We start from the raw sequence: 20,793 nt of genomic DNA, 5'->3' as shown, positions 1-20,793 counted from the left end.
CATGGATTGGGAACAAAAGTATGTTCCTGGAAACATCTCAGATGATATCGAGACATATTTTTCATTCCTCCTTTACATCCTAAACACAATACTGACACAAGTGGCTTGTGCGCTGGCAGAGCTCAATGCTTGAGGTTAAAGGAACTTGTTTTTCCCCAAACCAATGTGCGGCAGCACGCACGGAAATGGGGGGGAAAGTACTGAAGTGACTACTTCCAGCTGTTGCACATGTAGTGAGGCTGACGTTTGGCTGCAGAAACATGACTTTTACAGAGGCTTTTGTGCCACGAACACTGTAAGTGGGAGGTGATGTAAAGTAAATGATGATTTAGATAGGGCTTTTCAAGTCACTGAAGACCTCCCAAAATGCTTTACACTTGCCCATTCACACACACAGGCACACAACTACCTGCCTTTTAGAGGAATTGCGGTTCAGTGTCTTTGACATTAAACTCGGGATTTGAACCTGTGGTCCAAAAATGATTGTTCGACGTCCTGAGCTACTGCCGCCCCAAAGTAAAAGGGTCAATTCAACGATTATGTTGTGGGCCAAAGCCACTGTTGAATGATCGTTTTCCCCTTTTGCTCATTGAGCCGTGACAAGTTGTGTTTTTATTTTACATACATTCTGTGTTTTGAATTTGCACACACAGCTTTTTTTGTTCTTTGCACTGAAAAAGAAACCTTTTGCATTGAACCTCAAGTGGTACATCTCAACTTTATAGTCATACATGTGTAGAGGAATAAAAACTTAAAATAAATACATACGATGAGTTCTCCTTTCAAAACAAAAATGTCCTGATCCGACTCCGTGATCGGAAATCATTCCCGATTATTTTTGTTGTCGAGTTGATTGACAATAGACTGAATTTTATAAGACGAAATGACACATTGTGAAGCCAAAACGTATTTAGTGACCCTTTTGAGTAGAGCCACATTCCTGACAATAAAGTCCAAAAGCGTCAATGTTTTATTGTTGAAAACAGGTCAAAAACAACTTTATAATCTAAAAAGAACATAAACATCACTTTGGCCTCTAAATCATGATGTTATTTTTGTGTGTGTCCGTTTGTTTTCTGACTCTTAAACCAGATACTACGAAAATATGAAATTTTTATTGGAGAATAAACACCTTAGACTGGGCTATATCATTTGAACATACAGCCTACTGTTTTTGGTTGTTTTGACGATTATAAACTGTTTAAATCATTGTTCATATTGGCCATCTTGCGGTTCTTTGATTACCACACCCTTTATGGTTGATCTACTTTTTGTAACCCAGGATATTTAATTAAATGAAAGGGCTCATGGGAGGGCCTTTAGGACAGATTGGAATTTCTTATCTGATGGCTTGCTCACCTTTTTAGCTTTAAAGTTTAACATTCGTATATGTCTTCCCGCCTTATTTACAGTATCTACTAAATATATAAATTACCTTCCAAACACAATAAAACCTGCAATTTACCTTGGGATAGCTAAAAAAACGTCACATGTTGGAGTTCCTCATGTTGCGGTCACAGTGTCCCCCTGTGCACCGTGTAAACATAAAGACAGACACATGTGCAAGCTCAAATGCGCTCAATGAGGTCCAGATGCTCTTGTCCACTCGCCATATTGTCCACACTATGTGACAAAGCCCATTCCCCCCCACCAATCTACTATAACACTCAACAGTAATCAACACCAGATTACCAATAAAAACGAACACTGTTAATTGTAAGGTCACACGTTGTTTTCCACTACTGAATTCCCCAAGTCGTCTGTGTTTGCAAATTATGGTAAATTATAAATCATTTATGATGTGTTACCTCCGTTTACCTCCCATGCCACTCACTGGTTATGTCTCCATTTTTTTGGGTCATATTGCATCACAAAAATGAAGCAGTCTATGACGTTCAACTCATATAAAGAAAACAATTGTGCTCAGATTTAGCTTCCTATTATGTAGCTTCCAATATTTGAAACTTGTCCTGTCCGAAGGTCACTGTCATTTTTCCATGCCTCACAGATACTGATGAATGCCAGGTCCACAATGGCGGCTGCCAGCACAGATGCATCAACACCAGAGGCTCCTACTACTGCGAGTGCCAGATGGGATCTCGTCTACATGTCGATGGACGCACCTGCCTTCGTAAGTGCATGAATGCATATTTTAACCAATTTAGACACAGATCTTCTGAAAAACTTACAAAAAAAATAATTTGAAATGGCTACAACAAAAAGCAAAAGATCAGCAGTCGATTGAAAAATTGAATGCACTCTGCTTCGGAGCAATCAGCATAATTAAAATGAGTCATAATTTCCCTCATTTTTCTGCCTTCTACACAAACAGTACTTTCTTTTTATGTCTTCTGTGTTGAACCCCATTATTACCCAACACCTATAGAGCATTTTCCGTGTTTGTAAACAAGTGTGACGTATTGATGGCGCTCGTGCATTGTTGAAGCAGAACGGCAGAATTAATGTCAGTTTATAGCAGTCCACTGACACAAAAACAGTGCAAATTAGCATAAAGTATGTGCTAGTAACAAAATAGCGACGTTCTTCTGAACTGTGCTGGATTTCTTTCTTTGAAGGTCCTGGAAAAATTGGCCTTGAAAGTGCTTAAAAAAGTGCTTGAATTCGGCCATGAAATAGGGGTTCGAATCCTAAAGCTGCATCTCATCCCGGATCACCACACTTAGCAAGATTTCTAGTGGGAACCTTTCTTATTGTTTATTCTATTTTACCACATCTTTTATATTTATTTTTTCCAAAATTGTGTTCTTGCTCCATAATTATGGTTTACTGTTTTATGAACAGTAAATTAATACATTACATTGCCCCAAATCCCCTGAGAGTAAACAGCATCAGTCTTCAACTGCCGAGCAATCGCCCATCTTGAAAGCGTCTGAAATGTTTCAGTCAGTCTGCCCAAGCTCATTGTTAGCCACAAAATTGGGTCCAACAGCACCTGTCATTAGATTGAACCTGGCTCTTTTCTTCTGGAAAACCTTTAGATGGAGACAGGGTTTGACATTCAGCCAAGGTCCGCGCTAACGTTTGTAGAACAAACTGAAACCCTTGCGAGTCTGATTGCACCGATAATCAGGCCCTATGTAAAGGTGAAGCCCTTCTGTAATACTCTCCAGCCTGCAAACCAAAGTGTTAAGGCTGTACAGATACCTTCAGGTAAAATTCCAAAGTATGCTCAAATTTAGCTGGAGAACGTCTTGCAAATGTTAAGCTGCTCCATTTCCCTTCCTCCAGCTTAATCATACATACGTCTGGTTAACCAGTAAAACATTCCAGCAGCTGGAAAATTCAAAGAACAGATCTACTTAACCAGGATTTCATCTCAATTTTACTGATTTTATCCAGTTCTGGCTCTGATCGCTGTGGTCAGAACAGTGCCACAAATGAATCTTGACTGAAGCACGCAGTACATCAAAACACAGAGAGTCATCTCTTTTTTTTTTTTTTTGCTCAAGTGATTGATGCTAACTTGACCGGATAATTGAGCTTGTCATTTTAGGCAACGGAGCGTTGATTGTTTTCACAATCAGAATCAAAAAGATGTCAATTCAGGAATCAGTGAAATAATTGGTGACATGTTCTGGTGTGACCAAATGGTAAAAATATGCTATAAATGTCAATTAAGAATTTGAATTTATGCTGTATATATTTAGAGAAAACTATTAGCTAAAGTTTATTGCACAGAAGAAGACGTACAAGATCTCACTAGGGCCCGTAGTTGAACTAATCTAAGCTGCTCGTTAACTGCCCAGTTGCCATATATATTAACCAGAATAGCAACTAGCCTAAACTAAACAAAACAATTGAGCAAAACAGCAATGAAATCATACAAGTATACTGTAAAGTACAATATCAGTGCAGAGAACTTCACAAATAGCAGAGATTGTGAACAGTTCATTAAAAGAGAGTGATGGAAAAAACAAAACTTAATTAAAGGAACAATGTGCATTTTTTTGACCACGAGATTCACTGTGCAATTGTAAACTATTGAAAAATAGCTCAAGAAAGAATGCAAACTAGGGAGTCTCAAAATGACCAAAACACACTACATTTCTACCCATTTTTTGCCCTTTATGGAGCTAAATGATACATACTGTTCATTTTAGAAATGTATGAATTTTATATTTGACCAAACACTCAATTCTCTGCTACCTAAAAGCTAACAGACGTGTTTTTCAACCAATCAAAATAGAAACGGGTTGATGAGCAACTGTTAAAGATCGTTTGTGGGGTCTTCAGAAAAGCGACTGAAAAAAGTGAAAAAGTAAAAGGATTCTGTAGCAAAATAAATTATGTGGACTCAAAAGTTGCATTTTCAATAAATACAAAAGGGCAAAGTAATGCTGCCAAATATCTCATTGAGCTAAACCCTTGATGTATCTCTTGGACGTAAACAGTAAAAGTTCTTTAACTGTGTCTGGATCTTCAATTGTTTCTGTCCCTTTGGAGTCAGTATTGTTTTTTTTTTTGTGCTTTTTTTTTTTGCATTTTTGCTTTGTAGCGGTGCATTCTTGCAGTCTTAGCAACGGTGGCTGCGAGCACTACTGCATCCAGCAGTCTGCTGCTCACTTCCAATGCCGTTGTAAGCCAAACTACCAGCTAAAAGAAGATGGCAAGCATTGCAAATGTAAGTGCCCAAAACTCAAATGTTCATTTTATATATACAGACACTACCCTACTTACGAACGAAGGAAGTTATAAGTTTGTATATGTATAAGAAAGCTGTATTGTTTTGTCCTAAAAAAACATTTCATAAAATAATATGCTCTATAAAGATAAACAAAGTTAAGTTTAACTCACTTGGTAAAAAGTGGCCAAAAAAAGCGACCATTTTCTCAACCGGATCAAACTTTCTTATTCCACTTTCATTTCAAAAGAAACAGCTCGCCTCTTATTTTACACCAACCATATTGATTGGGTGCACGAGATATTTAACAATAAAAACGTCAAAGTTCTTAGAGCGCTACTGATACGGTACACGTTTTTATGTTTACACACGAACCAGGAAGTAGAAACCGAATTTCTTCTTCCGGGTGGATGCTGGGTTACCTCTCACAGCGCGATGCGGCAGAAAAAAGCACTACAGTAATGTCCTTTACTCGAAAAAAGGTGCACACAATACAAAATCTAACTTACAGCAATGGCCGGATATCTTTTGACATCCCGAACAAAATGTTCGTATCTACCGTTTTACGTAAGTCCAATGGTCGTAAGTAGGGAAGCATCTGTATTTAGGTAAGTACTTGGGACAGGACGGTTGAACTCAGTATAAATGTTGTAAAATGAATTTTGGTTAAACATAAGTTTCACTTGGATGCTGTAGTATGTTTTAGGATTTCTGCATGCCAATTGCAGTTACCTCAGATAACCAAATGAGGACGCAAAAAGTGAATTAACGATCAGTCTTGTATTTTTTAACGAGCTACACATTTATGTATTATTTCGCATTTCATTGATTTGACCATGAATTACTAATTCACACAAAAACACACACATTGCTTCATAACAAACACAACAGAATACATTTTGATACGAACACAAATAAAATATATTCATACTAATGTCAATAATCAAATGTTTCAACAAGATGGAAATTGGAAAGAGGGTTTTTCTAGAGTGTTTGAAAAAGTGGTGGGTATATTATGGAAAGTGAAAATAGGTAATAAAATAAGCTGAGCAGAAATTTTCTATTGTGTAGTTGAAGCGTTTGACCCCCAGGATCAAATAGCTAGTTTTTGGGGGGGGTTTGCAAAGGTACCTGAAGAAAAAAAGAGAAATACAGAGAGAGCGAGTGAAAGAGTGGGTGGGTGAGTGAGTGAGTGAGTGAGTTGCTCATTTTAAAGCAACCTCATTATGTTGGTAACTCCCAAAGGTGCGTCGTTCGAATCTGCAACATGACTTTCTGTCAAAGGGAATGTACCTGAAGCTTTCTTTTTTGACAACACAGTTCTCATCTCCATGTCAAAATGTGCCTATTTAAACAAACACTCCATGATTAAAAACTCAGTCTTGCAATAAAACCCACTACAATGTAGGCATAAATCATTAATCATCATACAAAGACAATTCACTAATCTTTTCATCTCATGCTATGAATTTGCGATTTGAATCGTAATATTAATCTATCTACTTAAGTTATGTTCCTGATAAGTACTGGGATGTTCGGATGCGCACTTGCGGATGGCTGGTGTGCACTTTTGAAACTGTCCATCAGGGGGCTTAGAGAAAAGGATTGTAGTTCTGTCCATCAGGGGGCGTAGGTACTCCAGTAATCCGAGAAAAGGGTGCTTTGGGGGACAACAGATGGGTCTTTCAAAGTTCCTTCTTTTTATGTCTGTAGCTGGAACAGGGTCTGGGTTTATGTGATGTTAGTTTGTACAGCCCTTTGAGACTTTACCCTTCAGATGCTTTACGCTTCTCATGTATGTTGACAGTGCGAAATCCGTGTGACGTTAACAATGGCGGCTGCATGCACCAGTGCCAAGCTGACGGCTTCAACGCACACTGCGACTGCAGGTCGGGTTTTGTCCTGGCCGAAGACGGACACACGTGTGAAGGTAAAACTGCTGCCGGTCAAATAGGGAGTCAAAGTGACTCCTCGTTTGTCCTTCTAATAGGGGTCATAATGGTGAAATCCTTGAAAATGCTTGAGCTTTAACGTTGTGTTTTCAAGGGTTGAAAAGTGCTTGAATTTTAGGTGAAGTGATTGTAAATGCTTGCAATTGTTGCCATGTTTCTCGACAAGTCTGCTTAAAATGACGCAGACTTTGTTCTCTAGTGGCTTTGCATTTCCATTGCGTTTCTTCTTCCCCTGTGATTAACGGGAACAAGGCATTAGTTTGTATGGGATTGTCCTATGAAGCCTCAATCGCGCCCAGGGGACAGGTGCATGCTACAACTAAACAGGACACTACGAAATGTGTATTAGTGCAAGTGCTACTACAGATTTTAAATATTCCAAAAACATGCATTTCAGGTGAATTGGCTGGTCCAAATTGTCCCTAGGTGTGAATGAGCGAGTGAGTTGTCTGTCCCCGTGTGCCCTGCGATTGGCTGGCAACCAGTTCAGGGTGTCCCCTGCCCACTGCCCGATGATTGCTGGGATGGGCTCCAGCACCCCCGCGACCCTACTGAGGATAAGCGGTGTAGCTAATGAGATGAGATGAGATATATATATTTAAATATGATAATGGGCCATGCAAAATATTAAGGTAGCGATTCCCAGTGGTACGTTGTAATGGGAAGAATTTCCTGCAATTGAAAATGTAAGCTACATATTACTCATATTACCTATATGGAGATTGATGTGTCTGAATAATTTTTACACAATTAGTATTATTATTTATTTTATGCAAACCCCTATCCAAAAAAACCCGGCATGGAGCGAGATGGGCGCCGCCAGGCTGTACTTGCCCAAGACACACCACAGGAAACAAAGCCCCGACAACCTAGGTGGTTCAGGGATCCGTGAAACGTGACAATTGTTATTCTATTAAAAATTGCATGTGTAAATCACATTTATATATGTGGATCTACAAAATACATACGGTACTTGTCACCAGATTTCTTCTTTCAATGGAGAATTTGAAAAATTGGCTTTGAAAGTCCTTAAAAAGTGCTTGAATTTGGCCATGAAAAAGGTGTACTAACTGTTCTTAGATATTGATGAGTGCCGAACTGAAACGAGCAACTGCGCTCACGGCTGCCGGAACACGCCGGGCTCCTTCGCCTGCGTCTGCAATGTCGCCTACGAGCTGGGATCGGACGGCAAACAATGCTACCGTGAGTGTGTGTCCGTGTAATCTCCCACGACTGTGACGTTTTACGAATACGACGATCTCTACGGAAGGAATCGAGATGGAGATCGTGAACAGCTGCGAGAGCGACAACGGCGGATGTTCGCACCACTGCCAGCATTCCAAGAGCGGCCCGATTTGTACCTGTGACCGAGGTTACCGTCTCCGTGATGACCTTAAAACATGCGTCGGTAAGACCACACACAGAACGTTCATTTTGTTGTACTACACATTCCTCGTACAGTGGTAACTCTACATATGTTCCCAATAATAAATCATTGAAAACTAAATAATATGTTCCAGGTCCCCCAAAATAGCTATAAAACTCATCTTCCGGATCAATGAAAACATTCTTAAACAGCTATTAAACATCCGTTTATTAGATAAATAAGAAGATATTAACTAAATAAAATGCAATTTTATTATGAAGATTTACCAAGGTGTACAGTATATGTGATGCGTAAGTATTGGCAGAAGGGGTGTATGAGGAGTGACATAGAAATGGAGACAGTGAATGATACGTACGCATTTACTGCATTCTTAAATTTGAATGAACGATTGAATGAATGAAACTTTATTTCAAACACGATAAAAACAAAAACAAAACTACAAGTAAAAAAAAAACAAAAAAACAAAAAACCCAATCCTAACGTAACATGTCTGAAAAGGAAAAGGAAAAAGCATATGCTTATTTAATCCCACCCCTCCAACAACTAAATAATTGCGTCTTACAGCTAGAGCTCTTGTGTATATACATGTCATAAACACCTCAAACGGACACAGGACCCAATAGAGATCGTTTTCCCAGTTTTTATTGAAAAAGAGGGAGAGTAGGGCTTCCACGATCCGATGACTGACGGACAACAGGAGCGAGCGGTGCGGAAGTGGCACTATCTATCTATCTATCTACTTCCGTGTCTGGCGAGGAGGATCGGAGACAGGCGGGAATAGCAAGTCGTTGGCCGGGACTGGAGATCAAAGGCGATGTCAAGTTCGTAAGCAAGGTCGGGTAACAGGCAGGCAGAACGGTAATTAGGTCCGGAAACAGGTCAGCAATGAAGATCAGGCAGAAAAAAGCAGGGCAAAAACGGAGTCAGACGAAAAGGTTAACTGAGCTGAAGTCAACAGTTCGCATAACGATCTTACGGCTTCCTCTTGGGTTTAAAAAGAGAGTGACAGCCAATCAGCTGTCCGGGCTGTTGGCGCCAATTAAGCCGCCGCAGCTGCACTCAATCGGCAATCATGACAATGAAAGAAATAAATGGCGATCTACCCAGACCAGGAATCCAACAAGGATCTGAGTCTTCATAGAGCTCCACATCAAGGTTGCGGTAGGAATTGGATCGTTCCTTTGGTCTTGACTGTGGAGTACTAAATCCCATGGATTTGGGATACGCTAAATTAGAGAACGTCTAAGTTGTGTTTGTTTTTGCTTATTTGCCGAACCCTCTTGTCATTCATCTAAATTGTATCGGTGTAATAATAGTTTGTAGTCTGTACAGCCCTCTGAGACTTCTTGTGATTAAGTGCTATACAAATAAACATGACTTGACTATATTCACCGTCATTATCATTACTGTCTCCATACTTTTTCAGTAAACAATAAGAGCATCTATTATAAGAACAATAATTCTCAGCCATTCGCAGGGCACATGGAAACAGACAACTCACTTGATCATTCACACCTAGGAACAATTTGGATCGGCCAGTAACCTGACATGCATGTTTTTGAAACGTGGAAAGAAATCTGAGTGCCCGGAGGAAACCTGCAAGCTCCACATGGGAAGGCTGTGGTAGCTGGACTTCAACCCTGTACCTTTACATATTAATAATACATATATAGAATATATTATTATTAGTATTTTTTCATTAGATTTCTTTAATAAAATTTCTGGAGTTCAATGGCAACTGTTATTCTCATTAGTAGATCCCAAATACAAGGCGGCCACAAAATTAAATACCAGTACCTGGAAAAAAATTGTATGCAAGGTATAGTAACACACCAGTCAGTAAGATATTCAATGCATTGATTGCACCCCTCATGCAAATGATGACAATCTGCATATACATTAATTAATGACAAATAAAAGGCCCAAGGAAAATAAACAAATACATCTAATTTCTGACACAAAAAGTCTCCCCAAAAACATTTAGTACATTTTAATAATGTATCCATTGTACTCATTGCTCCTAAAATTAAAATGTTTCTTCAACCGCGGCGTTTTCCACTCCAAATCCGTTGGGTTTCCGCTTTGACCAAGAACAATCATTCTATGTGGTTTGCAGATCAACAGTTTAAAATTAGTATTGGAGAGCTGACAAAATAACCTGATTCCGAATTTGAAGATAAATGCATTTTTGTTCCAAAAGTGTTTCCTGTGTTTGATATAATCAACACTGAGTCACTTCTTAACCTGTATTTGACTTTTCAGCCTGCATGATTTGTGTTTTTTCTTTTAGTTTTTGGGATACATTTTATCGTGCTTGTGTTGTGTTTGGCAGACGTGGACGAGTGTGGCCAGCGGAGCTCCTGCTGCCAGCAGAACTGCGCCAACTATCCCGGCGGCTACGAGTGCTACTGCTCAGCGGGCTACCGCCTCAGCTCGGACGGTTGCAGCTGTGACGGTGCTTTTCCAATTCTACACAATGTCAAACATAATAAATAGTCGATTTGTATTTCTTTACTTTTACATTCACGCTGTGCGCATTCGGACTTCAGACACAATATTTGTTCTACAAGAACTTGGAAAGTTATCTCATTGAGCTAAACCCTTGATGTAAATGATGTAACCATTAAACATTGGTTGCTAGGTAGAGTGAGCCAAAATCACCCTTTCTACCTCCTTCTGAGTCTTCACAAATAAAGTATGAAAAGTTGTGTTTGCTTCGGGCTTGGCTCCTCTAATAAAGTCAATTGGTTCGGGCTTTTATACCCGCGGGGCTGGTTGGTTTGAGCTGGATTGTTTAGGCTTTGCTATTAAATTGAACGAACATAGTGAAACATTTTATGCAACAAAATAAGGCATAAAAACCAGGGTAGACAAGTAAGAAAGACTTTAAAGAGAGGTGTATTGGATGAACAGAAGAGGGGTCAGCACACATCCTTGAGGGAATCCGATTGTCAGCTTTAGAATGGAAGAGACATGGTTGCGGAGTTTCACAGCCTCTGGGCGGTTGGAGAGACGGTACACAATCCAGCAGCAGATGTTGAAGGACAGGCCTAAGTGGGAGATTTGTTTCCTCCAGAATCTCTGAGATGATTGTATTGAACGCAGAGCTGACGATCAGGAAAAGCAACCTGACACGTTTCTCCAAATAGCTTTGCGATGTATGAAGAGCCTTTGATATGCTGGAACACCAACCGCTCAAAACACTTCATGACTACAGGCGTAAGCGCGACAGGCCTGTAGTTGTTAAAGCTGACCATTGATGACTTATTTGGGTTGGGGTGCAGTGTTAATATTTTAGTACTTGTTTCTTTCTTCAGATATCAATGAGTGCCTGTCAGCTAATGGCGGTTGCGATCATGCCTGTCAAAATACCGCCGGGTCCTACCAGTGTTTCTGCCGGCGGGGATTCCGTCTGGATGAAGACCGCTTCTCTTGCGTTCGTGAGTAATTTCCATTAAAGCATATATGAATGTGGATCTAATACTCTTCCTCCGTTGTAGATTTGGAAAATGCGGTTGAAGCCCTCTACAGCGGAGGCGCTTTTGAGGTGGCATTGATCCAGCCCCAGCTTACATTGCTGCATGATGACAATATTCCTCTGGAGCGCTATGATGACTACGAGGACGACGAAGGCGAGCTAAGGGCTGAGAGTAACCTAGCAGAAAAGTTTGGTGTGTATTCCTCAATTATATGGATACATTTTTATTTGATATTTTTTAACTAACAATTTACCATCGTTAAATTCAATGAATGGAGCAATTTCAATTGGTTACAAGTTGGGTGTGTTTACAGCCATAACACATTTCAAAGGGTAGCAGACTACATGTTTATTATACTGCTTCATATTGTACTTCGTGACAGATGTGCACATGGGTGGCCATGCATGTGCCTGTGTGTAAAAAAAGCACAAGTTTCACTTAGCACCTTTTGCTCTCAGGCTACCCTCACAAACAGGAATGCTGACGCTAACGCGTGCCGACAGCTACATCAGCAGGAAGTCAAAGGCTGTATTTACTGTTGCCATTTCACATCTCCGAAGCGTCAGCACGAGTTCAAATGTTGCGACTTTGCTAAATCTCGTTAATTGGCGTCTTGCAGTGTGTTTGGACGACACGTTCGGCGACGACTGCGGTCTGACGTGCGACAACTGCAGTAACGGAGGCAAGTGCAACGTCCAGAAAGACGGATGCGACTGTCCCGACGGCTGGATTGGAATCATCTGCAACCAGAGTGAGGAGCTCCACAACACGAATACCCTTTATACTGTTTACACTCCCTTGAAATGTCCTCATAGGTTTGTTTGTTGTGTTGTTTCTGTCACAGCGTGCCCCCAGGACTATTTTGGTCATAACTGCTCTTTCCCCTGTAAGTGTAAAAACGGTGCCAGCTGCAATCCTGTCACTGGGAGCTGTCGCTGCCCGCCAGGTGTCAGCGGGGAGTTTTGCCAGGATGGTGAGTTGAGCTCTATGATTGAAAACGTTTTAACTACTTCACAATTTAATTCGTTATGGAACGATTATTGATGAATTATTTTTGTCAAAACAGTGGCCGCTCTATATACAAGCTACTTTAGTTACGGGAAATTCAAGTACGAAATGTCTTTAGAGCAAAATATCTCACCTGAAATAGAAGAGAAAATGTTATGAGAATTTCCAGATGCAAACACTAGAGGACCGAGTCCTTGAGGCTGCTCACCACCAACATTAAATCTTCCCAGTTAGCCACATAATAAAAGCAATAGAAGAAAATGTGTACACCAATCCGTTGAATTACAGATGCTCCCCTACTTACGACCATTCGACTTATGAAAAACGGTAGATACAAACATTTTTTTCGGGATATCAAAAAATACTTGGACATTGCTGTAAGTTAGATTTTGTATCGTGTGCACCTTTTTCCGAGTACAGGGCATTACTCGAGTGCTTCTTTCCATCTCGTGGCGTTGTGAGAGGTCACCAGCATCCAACCTGAAGAAGAAAGCCGGCCACTACTTCCTAATCTGTGTGTAAACATACTGCACTGTATCTCTAGCACACTAAGATATTTGGCATTTTTATTGTTTAATATCTCGTGCATCCATTCGACATGGTTGGTGTAAAGTGTAAAGAGGCGAGCCGTTTCTTTTGAAATAGAAGTGGAATAAGAAAAAAAATGGTCGGATCTTTTTTTGTCTTCCACATTTTACCACGAAGGAGGAAGTCGCCTAACTCTTCCAAAAGTAAGTTAGACTTAACTTTATTTATCTTTATAGTCAAGTTATGTTTATTTGTGATGCCCTAAATCACAAGGAGTCCCACAAACCACAGAATGTCAACACATAATGTGTAGCTTTGTTTTTCAGTACTATGCTTTATCATTCAGCCTGTTTTGTAACATAAAGAGCATATTATTTTATTAAATGTTTATTTTTCAGTAAAAACAATACAGGTTACTTATACAAGCCTTAAACATACTTATATAAACCTGTAACATGCATTCCATACAAAATATAGCACTGAAACAACAAGTTTAACTTAGGAACGTTCGTAAGTTGGGCAGCATCTGTAGTTAACCCTTCATATCACTTGGCTTGTGTAAACTGTAAATTCAGCTTAGATGCGAGTATATGCGGTAGGGAGAACGTCTACATACAGAGAAATTTACCTCTGAGCTTGAGACAACACAACCATGACTGTATTTAGTTGTATTTTTTAGGTAAATATAAACAACTCAACACTTCGAACAACGATCCGCATTTAAAATTAGCCTAGCGAAAAAATGCACCAGGTAGTAACGACAGTAGCCTACAAATAATGTTATAATTTCACATTGTAGTACCAAGAAAAAGTAATTGCGTTCCAGGAGTATGTTCTTTTTTATGCGTTAGTCCAGACATTACTCAAAACGAACTGCTTGTATTAAATTATATGACAAATTTGAACAGTTGCTATTCAGACGTTTTTGAATCGATTCACAACTGTTCTTGTAAGAATCAAAATGCATCCAAGAAGCTGAAGTTCATCCCCAATTCAATGACTACATTTGTGTGTGTGCAGGTTGTCCTAAGGGCTTCTATGGCAAACAGTGCAATAAAAAGTGCAATTGCGCCAACAATGGACGCTGCCATCGCACTTATGGAGCCTGCTTGTGTGACCCCGGACTCTATGGACGCTTCTGCCACTTGCGTAAAATTAATCAATTTTCTTGTTTGTTTTTAAATGCAATTTCTTCTTCAACACTTTTCTTCCTTCAGCTTGCCCAAAGTGGACTTTCGGTGCGGGCTGTTCCGGGGAGTGCCGATGCATCCAACGTAACACTGCGGAGTGCCACCGTCGTCACGGCGCGTGCCGTTGCAAACCCGGTTACCGAGGCAAAGCCTGCGAGGAAGGTGAGCAAAACACATCGGGCTGCCGTTACTTTTGTTTTCCCTAAACTACGGCCCGTGGGCCAGATACGGCTTCCCTCCGAACCAGAAAGCATTCTGATTTTTTTGTTTCTTGAGGATCATTTTAGCTCCTTAATAGTTGATGGCTATAATTCCCTGCAAATGTGAGTTGACACCCCCATTTCAAACCAAAGACAGCTCAAGTTTGTTGAGCATGACCAAATGCAGAAACAGGAGAATATATGAGATATGGTTTTATTATTAATATTGATACTATCGTTATTGTTATTTCTATTGCTATTGCTATTATTACAATCTTGAAGACAAAGTCGTGAAATTCATTATGAATTTAGCTATTCGAGTACCGTATTTTCATGACTATAAGGCGCACGTAAAAGCCTTTATTTTTTTTAAAAGCTGACCATGCGCCTTATAATACAGTGCACCTTATATATGGATCAATATTGAGTCACAAGGTCTCGCAACTAAGGTAAGTAGCCGCCGGCTAGATTTTCCCTCGTAGGCGAAGTAGTCTGCAGTGTATCCTGGGATATCTATACCGGCGTTTCATTTCCTTACCCATGTGTAAATCATCATTTGAATCGGTCACTATTGGCTAAAGGTATTTATTCATTTACAGGCTCTCACATAGCCTAAAGCGGGGCAAAACAAAGTCTGCAATTGACCGAAAAAGATGAATGTGAATCACATGATAGGTTTTTCTACTCCATGGAGAAAACATTTTTTACAAGTCTGTATTTGTAAACAGGAATTATGGGGCTAAACAGACAGCTGGCAACAAGCAACGTCCATCGATGCAGATGCTTCTCGGCTGATTTTTTTTTTCATTTGTCGCTATTTTGTTTGTGTTTTGGAGTGTGTAAATATTTTACACGGTTGGGGTTTACTACACCCACGGATGTAAGAGGACCATGGTTGCGTATTATTATTGAATGCGATGGCTGCATGATAACATTGGTGAGCTACCCCGGCTTTATATTTTCCCAGTATCTTGTTTCAGACTGATCTTGATGTTTCTGTGATGAATCTATTTTTCAATTAAATTTAATTCAATTCAAAGTGTTTATTGTCATATGCACAGTAAAGAACCAAATTCTCCCGCACAATGAACTTCTTACTTTGCTGTCCACACCGTGCACCTTATAACCCGGTGTGCCTTATAGTCGTGAAAATACGGTAAATTTGAAAGGAAGTATTGTTACTTAAATTAATTTTGGTTTTGCTGGTCTTTTTTAACCTAAATATAGTTCACAATGTTTGTCTGTCCGGATTCCTTAACCATAAAGGCCACAGGGGAACCATTTACTGTGGTGTGTCATGGGCAAGTACAGCCTAGTTGAACCCATCTCTCTCCAGGACAACATCTTGAATTGAGGACGTTTCCCGTGCAAAGTGCATGTGCTGCACTAAAACACATATTTTACAGCATCTGGTTTAAACTGCATAATTGTTACATTTAATACATTTGAGGCAGTCGTTTTTTTCTCGATTTGGGACATGGCTTGTAATTAAGGTGGTGTGGTGGATCCTAATGTCAGACTAATTGAGAACTGATATAGATGCCATAAGAAAAGCTATTGGGTTTTGTCTCATTATCACACTACCTTTAGTCATGGTACTAGAGACGAGTATTAATTTTGTTGCATATTTCACATGTTACAATGACTATACATTTGTCATGTTCAATTTCCTAAAATAGAATATAATTGATTGTCCTTGTAACATGTGAAATACGCAACAAAATGAATACTTGTCTCTAGTACCGTCTCTGATACTGTGACTAAAAATAGTGTGATAAAAATAATTAAGCTGAACTTGGACCTGTTCAGACAGAGAGAGTTCATGTGCCATGGGCTTCTATTCTGTGAAGAACCCAACGTGTTATTTGGTTATTATTTTTTATATAAATAACGTTCTTATTTACAATCGTCACACTGTTTCTGTTACAAACAAAAAGTAAAAAAAGGGAGAAGTAAAATGACCCTCATCTGAAAAAGTTTTGGGGGCCCTGCTTTACATCCTCATTCTTGGGTGCAGAATGCAGCCCAGGGACGTACGGCAGTGGCTGCGAGAAGAAGTGCGCCTGCCCGGCTGGGGTGTCATGCCACCACGTGAGCGGAGAGTGTCGGCAGAAGTGCCCACCGAGTCGTCATGGAGACAGCTGCGAAAAAGGTGAACTTTCACTTCAATTTTGGTAACACTGGAAAATGTGTTCACATTCTGTACTTTGGTGTTTATAAAACTACAGGAAAGGAATCCACGTACCATGCTTTGCAATAATTTTTGGTCACAACTTTTCCCCATAATAGATTTTTGCTACAACTATAAATCATAAAAACTATAAATTCTAAGAATATTATAGGCACATCTATTCGGAGGACCAAACGTGCCAAAGTTGAATAAATATACTCTATGGCAAATAACTAAACATATAACGGTGAATAATTGTCCCATGATTTAATTATGTTTAATTCAGCAATGACATATATATTTCAACAATTACTCAAATAAAAATATATACACATATACATATATTTGCTCCTACTGGGCCGTTGAAGTAGTATTTGCCCCCTTTCTGATTTCTATGTTTTTTTGCATATTTATCACTCACAAAGGTTTCAGATCACCAAACCAATTTTAATACCACACAATGACAACCCAAGTAAATTCAAAATACAATATTGAAATGTTGACTCCCTTTATTAAGGCACAAAAAAAAAAATCAAAACATTTTTGGCCCTATGTGAAAGGTAAATTCCCCCCTTATTCTAATAGCGAGTTGAGACATTTTTGGCAGCGATACAGAAATCAAACGTTTGCAATAATTGGTTAATTTTGGCCCACTCTTCTTTGCAAAATTGTTTCAAATCTGCCATATTGGATGGGGTTCCTAGCTTGAACTGCGCAGTTAAAGTCACACCACTGAATCTCAATTTGATTTAAATCCTGACTATTACTTGGCCACTCCAGCGCCTTCTTTTTTTTTGAGCCATTCAGAGGTGGACTCATTGGTTGTGTTTTTTGATCGTTGTCCTGCTGCATGATCCAAGAGCGCTTACGTTTTAGGGCATGAACTGATGGCTGTCGGTTTTAGGTAAACACCGGAATTTATCGTTCCGTCAACCACAGCAATTTGTCCTTGTCCTGAGGCAGCAAAGCAGTCCCAGACCATCACACGACCACTACTTGTCAGAACCCGAACAGACGGTAGACCCAAACGCGTAACGTTTCACTCCAAGTTTTATTGCGGAAGCGGAGAAGTCAGGTGCGGGAAAACAAACGCCAGCGATTCCGTGATCACTGGGCAGGAGAAGCAGGAAGCCCACGAGATCTGAGCACAGTGGGAGGGTGGAAACAAGTCGAGCAGCCGGGACGGGAGATTGGAGTGTGGTCAGAGATTGGAACAAGTCAGGTAATCGGTGACGATTGGGAAGCTAGAGACAGGGGATACAGGACAGGTCGGGAACAGTACGGGAGCCAGAGTCAAATAATGCTTGCCTTGAAAGTGCGGAGGTTCGCTGACGGACCGACCAGGAGTGAATGAGAGTACTGAGTTTAAATAGGAGGGGAGCCAATCAGGAAACGAGCAGCTGCAGGAACCAAATGAACAGGCACAGAAGAGGACAATGGGCAAATCATGACACTACTATGCTTAACTGTTGCATCATGTTCTTTTTGTTAAATGCTTTGTAACTTTTACGCCAGATGTAACGGGCTGCACACCTTCCATAAAGTTCAATTTTCGACTAATCAGTCGACAGAATGTTTCTTTAAATGTCTCTAGGATAATCAAGACACTTTTTTGGCAAATGTGAGAATACTCTTTGTGTTCTTCTGTGACAGCGGTGGTTTTCGCATGACAACTCTCCCATCGATGCCATTTTGCAAGTGTCTTTCTTCTAGTGGAGTCATGACTGACCTTAGCTGGTCTGCTTTGCTGCCTCTGTACCAGGAAAACTTGCTGTGGTTGACGGAATAATGAATTCTGGTATTTTTGATGTAATTATTGATGCATAGGCGGACATAGCCTAAAAATGGGCTGGTGAACTGTTTAGCCAATCAGAATGCAGAACCCTTTGCACAATGAAACGCCATGAAGTAACGAAACTGGAAAAAGTACACTTTTATACAGTAAGGGATTACTGTATTAACCTTGCCAGGCTTTGGGTGTCACCACTTTTAAAAAAAAAAAAATCCAAAAACATTTTTTTTGGTCCAAATTTCAGATTGTTGTGTTGTCCTGTATAAATAACTCATTCATCAGGTGTAGAATATGAGTAATTCTTTCTATGAAATACTGTATAACCTGATTTCAGACTGTCCTGAAGGAAGCTTTGGCCCTGGCTGCGTACATCCCTGTGACTGCAATGGCGCCCCCTGTGACAAAGGGACAGGACAGTGTAGGTGTCCTGCTGGCACCTCCGGGGCACGCTGCAACCAGGGTAAGCTAACCAAATGGAACACTGATGTGATTTGTGCACGCTGACCTTTAATATTCTCTTTTTTTGTGAAAGTGTGTCTGGACGGGTTCTGGGGCATTGGCTGTTCAGAAAGCTGCCCCGTTTGTGAGAATGGCGGCACGTGCGATAAACACAACGGTTCGTGTCTCTGTTCCCCCGGCTTCATGGGAATACTCTGCCAAAACAGTAAGTAACAAATATTAGGTTATTTACTACCTTATTGCATATAATTAGATTCATCATTTGTATTTTGTCTTACTTGACATTAAAAATAAAAAAATATATATCACATTCACTATATTTTCAATGCATTTGTTATTTATGTACACAATTACTATTCCATTGAAAATGAATTGGGTGAGGCGTATAGCCTGGAAATTACAGTTGTTAAAATGATGAATATTTGTATGTATTTTAGACCATTTATGTTTATTTTTTAAAGGGACATTGTTGATTATTAAGGGCTACCAAAACATAATTCTTTAAAAAAATATATATTTATTTGACTAATAAGCAAAAATAAATCAACTGTTATATGCGTTAAACAGTTGCAGTTTTTAAATACTCGTAAATCAAAAAATGTGTTCTGTAGTTATACCTAAAATATTCAGATCATCCATTTATGGATTTTAAACTTGCAAGAGTTTTTTTTAGAAAATAAATACTAACCTGTCAAAAGGACCCTAGGTTAAAAAAACAGATCCATTCAAAACAGGTATGAAAATCATAGAAAAGATTAGCTTATAGTAAAAACGATCCAAACACTTCATAATAGTCAAAACAACAAACAACAGTGTGCAATAATAGTCAAAATAAACAATCCAATCCAATCTCCTTTAAAAGTACTTAATATTAAGAACGGAATAATCTCATCCACTTTACGTAACATGTGGCTCACTCAGATGAAACTCACACCATTGTCCACCGTCTTACCGCTAAGGGAACCCTTAAAAACCAAAAACCTTGTGAAGAGCTGGGCAAAATCAATAAAAAAGAAAAATAGTGGGGTTTGGTCATTCTGAGTCTTTGTAGTTTGTATTCTTCCTTGTGCGTTGTAGCTCTCGATTTCGGTTGCCTATAAAATACAGCAACATCTATCGGTCAAATATGGCATTGTGTCCCTTTTAATGTATTTAGAATATTTTTTTAAATTAAAAAAACACAACAAAGTGTGGATAATGTCAAGGACCCATTTGGGGTGGTGCGGAAGCACAGTGCAGAAACACAACTTAGTTTAGTATCCTAGGTCTTTATTTGGACCGAATTGCTCCATAGAAAGTCAGGTAGTGAGTCAAGAATCTTGGTCCAAGTAGTCGGTGGTCCAGTAACTCATTTAGCGAAGGTGACAGGCCAAGAATTTGTCAGGCAGTCCTTGTGATCCAAAAGGGCAGGCAAGATTCCAGAACACTGGATCGACAAAAATGCTGAGACAAGAGTGTTTGGAATTTGACAAGGAAGGCAACGAATTAGCACAGTGCCAAGGAACCAGAATATTTGAATAGTGACGAGGGAGAGTCACGATAGGAGGAAAATCAGTAGATGTGACTGCAGCTGTGAGAAGGAAAATTAAACCCGAAAGTGACTGATCAAATAACGTAAGGTCAAAATACATCGAGAGAAGAAGGAAAGAGAAGAGGAGAGAAAAAGAGGGGACCTAAAGAGACACAGAAACAGATTGCATAAAAGTGACCGTTGAAAAAAAAGTGTATTTAACGTCACATATAGTGCCTTTTGGATCATTCAAGCTGACTCTTATGTTGTGCTATTCTTTTCTCAGCGTGCCCGAGCGGCAATTTTGGTCCAGCGTGCCAGATGAAATGCGCCTGTGAGAATGACGCCATCTGCGATGCGGCCAGCGGGCGGTGCACCTGCCCTCCCGGCTGGATGGGTTACAACTGCGGCAAAGGTAACGCCCCCATAAAAAAATGGAAGTCAAGAACTTCCCGAAACGGTCTTTTTTGTTGCAG

At 39.8% G+C, this 20,793-nt stretch overlaps 1 protein-coding gene across 1 annotated transcript in view; it reads left to right on the top strand.

The window, feature by feature from the left end:
* Positions 1–20,793, top strand: part of megf6b (multiple EGF-like-domains 6b) — an 89,170-nt gene that overhangs the window by 49,280 nt on the left and 19,097 nt on the right. Inside the window, exons 6-21 of the mRNA XM_088338078.1 lie at positions 2,009–2,131; positions 4,517–4,642; positions 6,450–6,572; positions 7,675–7,797; positions 7,865–8,002; positions 10,314–10,436; positions 11,299–11,421; positions 11,482–11,652; positions 12,080–12,211; positions 12,305–12,433; positions 14,017–14,145; positions 14,214–14,348; positions 16,404–16,538; positions 18,683–18,808; positions 18,881–19,012; positions 20,604–20,732. Coding sequence (XP_088194204.1) covers positions 2,009–2,131; positions 4,517–4,642; positions 6,450–6,572; positions 7,675–7,797; positions 7,865–8,002; positions 10,314–10,436; positions 11,299–11,421; positions 11,482–11,652; positions 12,080–12,211; positions 12,305–12,433; positions 14,017–14,145; positions 14,214–14,348; positions 16,404–16,538; positions 18,683–18,808; positions 18,881–19,012; positions 20,604–20,732 — 2,097 coding nt within the window. The remainder of the gene's footprint in view (positions 1–2,008; positions 2,132–4,516; positions 4,643–6,449; positions 6,573–7,674; positions 7,798–7,864; positions 8,003–10,313; positions 10,437–11,298; positions 11,422–11,481; positions 11,653–12,079; positions 12,212–12,304; positions 12,434–14,016; positions 14,146–14,213; positions 14,349–16,403; positions 16,539–18,682; positions 18,809–18,880; positions 19,013–20,603; positions 20,733–20,793) is intronic.

This window comes from Urocampus carinirostris, chromosome 6 (genome assembly GCF_059441175.1).
Source record: "Urocampus carinirostris isolate Australia breed hairy pipefish chromosome 6, RoL_Ucar_1.0, whole genome shotgun sequence".
Taxonomy (NCBI): Eukaryota; Metazoa; Chordata; class Actinopteri; order Syngnathiformes; family Syngnathidae; genus Urocampus; species Urocampus carinirostris.
Note: the sequence above shows the minus strand (reverse complement) of the source record. Positions and strands in the feature narration are given on the sequence as shown.